The following is a 4,458-nucleotide window of genomic DNA, read 5'->3' on the forward strand; positions in this document are numbered from 1 at the left end:
TTCCAGTCCCCCTCCACACACACACACACACACACACACACACACACACACACACACACACACACACACACACACACACACCATCCGTGTTTGAAGTTGTGTGGTGATATTTGTGATGGAGAAGTTCTTTTTTTTTTGGTGCCTCACCCACAATCCCACTCCTTCGCCCTCATCTTGCATCCCTGTTGGTATTCACATGTGGCGTTCATTTGGCTTTTTAGGAGAAATTAACAGAGGTCAGACAAACTGATTTTGATTTCTTAGCATACTGACCTCTCTCTCTCTCTCTCTCTCTTTACTCACCCACCTAGACCCCATTATCAACTGAACTGACCTACACCTCTTTCAAACTGCCCCATTTCCCCCTCCCTCTCCTTGTGTCTCAAACTGCCCCATTTCCCCCTCCCTTTCCTTCTTCTCTTCTCTCCCTCTCTTCACTCTCTCAGACACTGTTTTTTCTCCGTTCTCTTTCAACGTCCTCCCTTCTTTCCTGTTTTCTTTTTCCTGTTCTCAGCCTTTTTGCCTCTCTCTCCTCTCTCCTTTCTACTCCATTCTTAATTCTATCGCTTCTTTACGCCACTTTCCTTATTCTAGTTCTCTCTCTCTCTCTCTCTCTCTCTCTCTCTCTCTCTCTTTTACTGATCATTATTCTATACTCCTCCATAGTCGCCTCCATCCTCTTCTCTTTCACCTTGTCACACCTTACCTCTTCTCTTTTCTTTTCATCCATATTTTATTTTATTTTTCCTTTCCTTTCTCTCTCCTCTTCTCCACAGTCTCCTCTCTTTTTGTCTTTCTCTTCTCTCTCCACTCATTCACTCAGTATTCACCTCTTTCCCGTTTCATCTCCCATACGGGCTTTGTTCTCCTTTCTCTTTATAGTCATTGTTTGTCTGTGTGTCTGCGTGTTTGTCTGTCTGCATTTCTGTCCGTCTGTGTGTGTGTGTGTGTGTGTGTGTGTGTGTGTGTGTGTGTGTGTGTTCTTACCTAATTGTTCTTACCTAATTGTATCTTTACAGGAATGAGTCAAGCTCGTACTGTCCCGTGTCTTAAACCATATTTATCGTACATATCCTTAAATTTGTGAATTGTTTTGGCACACACTATTTCATTCGGTAGTGCATTCCATTGATCAATTGCTCTGTTTGGGAAACTGAATTTCCTTACGTCTTTATCACCACTCTTCTTATGCAGTTTTTTTGCTGTGTCCTCTTGCTGATGCTTCCCCATATGTTAAGTAATCATTTATGTCTATTTTCTCCTTCCCTGATATGCATTTATATAGCATTATCATGTCACCTCTTTTCATTCTCTCCTGTAGTGTTGGTAGATTCAGTTTATTTAGTCTTTCTTCGTAGCTTAAGTCCCTTAAGCTTGGTATCCATCTTGTAGCGGCCCTTTGAACTTTTTCAATCTTGTCTATGTGTTTTTTGAGATGAGGACTCCAGACTGCTGATGCATACTCCAGGGTTGGTCTAATGAATGATGTTATTATCCTTCTTAGCATGTCTTCATTTATGTATGTGAATGCTATTCTCATATTTGCAAGCAGTGTATACATGTTCCGTACCTTCTCACTGATGTGGTCAGCCGGAGATAGTCTGTTATTGATAATCACACCTAGGTCTTTTTCCACTTTTACCAAACTTGATTACATGACACTTGTCCACATTGAGTTCCATTTGCCATGTATTGCTACATTCATGGAGTTTATTTAATTCTTCTTGTAGCTCTTTACAAGAGTCTGTGTTAGTAATTCTCCTTTGTATTTTTGCATCATCTGCAAACATATTCAGATAGCTTTCATTTCCAGTGTTACTGTTTATATCATTTATATACACTAAAAACATGATTGGTGCCAGCACTGAACCCTGTGGTACTCCACTAAAGAAAACGCGATCAGCCGGGGCGGAATAAGCCCCGCCTTCCTGATGACGTCACAGCCAGCTTCAGCCAATCATGTCGTTTCCGCGCGAGCAGAGCGAAGGAGCCTTCAGATGTGACACAACAATACATTGTATTACAACTTTCAAATTATATTGATTTATATTTACTTTCCTCAATCATCTCTTGATATCAACTACAACGATTTGTAATAACTATATAGGACTGGTATACCTGACCGCTTACAGGTGATCGGAATTACTGATGTAGAGTCGGAGATTATAATGACTTATATTTTTAATTTCTCCACTAACATCGTCTTTTTGAGTGTTAATATTATGAATTAAACTTTTTGCCTGTCCTATGAACGAACTTTATCAATCAGTTGGTTAATTCCTACAATATTCACTGTCTATGACTAAATATACTAAATGTCTTATTTTATACTTCTCTATCTTGTTTCTAGGTTCAACACACACACACACACACACACACACACACACACACACACACACACACACGTTCTCATCCATACATAATTTCTTGATGCTACAGTTTCATGATAATTTACATTCGATGTTGTACCCAATTATTTTTCCATGTCCTTTCTGTGTTGGTTGTTATATTATTGTGCGTTTAGTATAACACATTGTATGGCCTTACGTGCATCCTGTAATCTTCACGTTGAATTCTTAAATATCAACACATACTTGTGGAACTAACATTCTGCTTTTCTGCACAATGTGCGCTTGATGAAATTAAAATCCCCCCTTCCCCCGTGTGTGTTATGGCCCATTTTGCCGTCATTGCTTGACGTTGCCCAGGGTGCACCGCGAGGAGGCGGGCCACGTTTACACCCCATTTTTTTTTTTTTTTTTTTTTTTTTTACATCAAAACTATATACACTGCCATGGATGTAATCTGGTCTTAATCTTCATCACTTTTGGCACTACTTTCATCAGATGATAGTAAATCAACTGTGAATGATTCATATAGGTGCTCATAAGCAACATCTTTTTTTCGATAATCTCCTTCAATTTTATGTACATGATCAATGCATTTTTGCCAATTTTCCTTCGTTACCTCTTCAATGGCTTGCCTGGTTATATTCTCAACATTTTTCATATTTTGATTACTGTTGGAGTTCCGCTTACTGATTTTATCTTTTATTTGAGCCCAGATTAATTCAATTGGGTTGAACTGGCAGTAATACGGTGGCAACCTCAAAATTCTGTGTCCTGCTGCAGAAGCGAGTTCATCAATTTCATATTGCTGAAATCTTTTCTTGTGTATCTTTACTATCTGTAGCAGTTCAGGTCTTGAGTGAGTGGGATCATGTTCGATGGAATTTTCTTGTAGCCACTTGATTATTTCGGGCTTCCGTGTCTGACTTGTGGGTGCTTTGTTAAGTTGCTTTGAATGGTAAGGGGCATTGTCCATCACTATTAGTGATTTAGATGGAATATTAGGAAGCAGTTGATGGAGGAACCAGTCTTTAAATGTGTCATGGTTCATAGAATCATGATAGTCTCCTTTATTCCCATGCTTTGACCTGAACATCAGAAGTGCACCAGGGACAAAGCTATCAGCTCCTCCTGCATGGACAATAATGAAACGTGCTCCTTTGCCACTTTTAAGTCTGGGTCCAACTACACCATCCTTGGTTGTCCAGCATCGTTCAACGCTCGCATTTTGATTTACCCAGGTTTCATCCACAAAAATTTCAGGTCTTGGCTGGTCACTTCTTCTGTTCCTTTCTATTTCTCTAAGGTACTTGTTTCTTTCAGCAACGATGCCATCTCTTTCCGTGAGTAAAGCTCTGCTGCTGTTGTGCTTCTTATACCTAAATCCAAGATCTTTGACGAGTATCCTTAGAGAAGTTTGTCCTCCAGCAAATGAAACTGGCGGCTCCTTCACTTTTTCGTGTAGAAGTTCCATGGTTGGTAGCTCACCTCTTTCGTAAAAGGCCAAGATTTCTCTTCTAATCACATCTCTGGCAAAGTCATCCACGGCATCAAATACAGGGCAAACTCTCTTCTGATATATTGGTGATGAAATTACTCCCGTTTCACTTAACCTTCCCTGACGTCTGATTCGGCTGACAGAACGGCAGCTGACTTGTGTAGCTTCTGCTGTCTTCTTCTCAACTTCTGCAATGTGGTCGTAATTCTCATGCATTCGGAAGTACTTAAAGACATTCAGTATAATATTTCTAGCTTGGCTACCAAGCCTGGGAGGCCTAGAGGGTGTCTTGGGAGCTTGCGCATCTGCCATCTCCGTGCGCTAATGTGTCTCTTGAGTTTGACAGCCAGTGACAGGTGCAACGGACATCTGGTTAAACTCCCCGCCGAACATACATTGGATATGTCAGGCTAAATATTTGCTATCTCCAAATGTAGGTATAAATTTTGGCTCTTCCTTTTATCATTAAGCCTTCATAGTAGATTTATTGATTATAAATAACAATATTTTTTCAATAAAACTGACAGGCACTACTTGACGAGGGAAGTACCGAGAAATTAAAAATATAAGTCATTATACTCTCCGACTCTAAATCAGTAATTCCGATCACCT

General features: G+C 40.0%; 1 protein-coding gene across 1 annotated transcript; it reads right to left on the reverse strand.

Moving 5' to 3' along the window:
* Nucleotides 1-2,811: 2,811 nt before the first annotated feature.
* On the reverse strand, nt 2,812-4,158 carry LOC145394971 (uncharacterized). Its single transcript, XM_080268722.1, has one exon. The coding sequence runs from the start codon at nt 4,156-4,158 to the stop codon at nt 2,812-2,814; it is 1,347 nt and encodes a 448-aa protein (XP_080124848.1).
* Between the last annotated feature and the right edge of the window lie 300 nt (nt 4,159-4,458).

This window comes from Coenobita brevimanus, chromosome 29, assembly GCF_032717465.1.
Source record: "Coenobita brevimanus isolate Jiangsu-jjx chromosome 29, ASM3271746v2, whole genome shotgun sequence".
Lineage (NCBI taxonomy): Eukaryota > Metazoa > Arthropoda > Malacostraca > Decapoda > Coenobitidae > Coenobita > Coenobita brevimanus.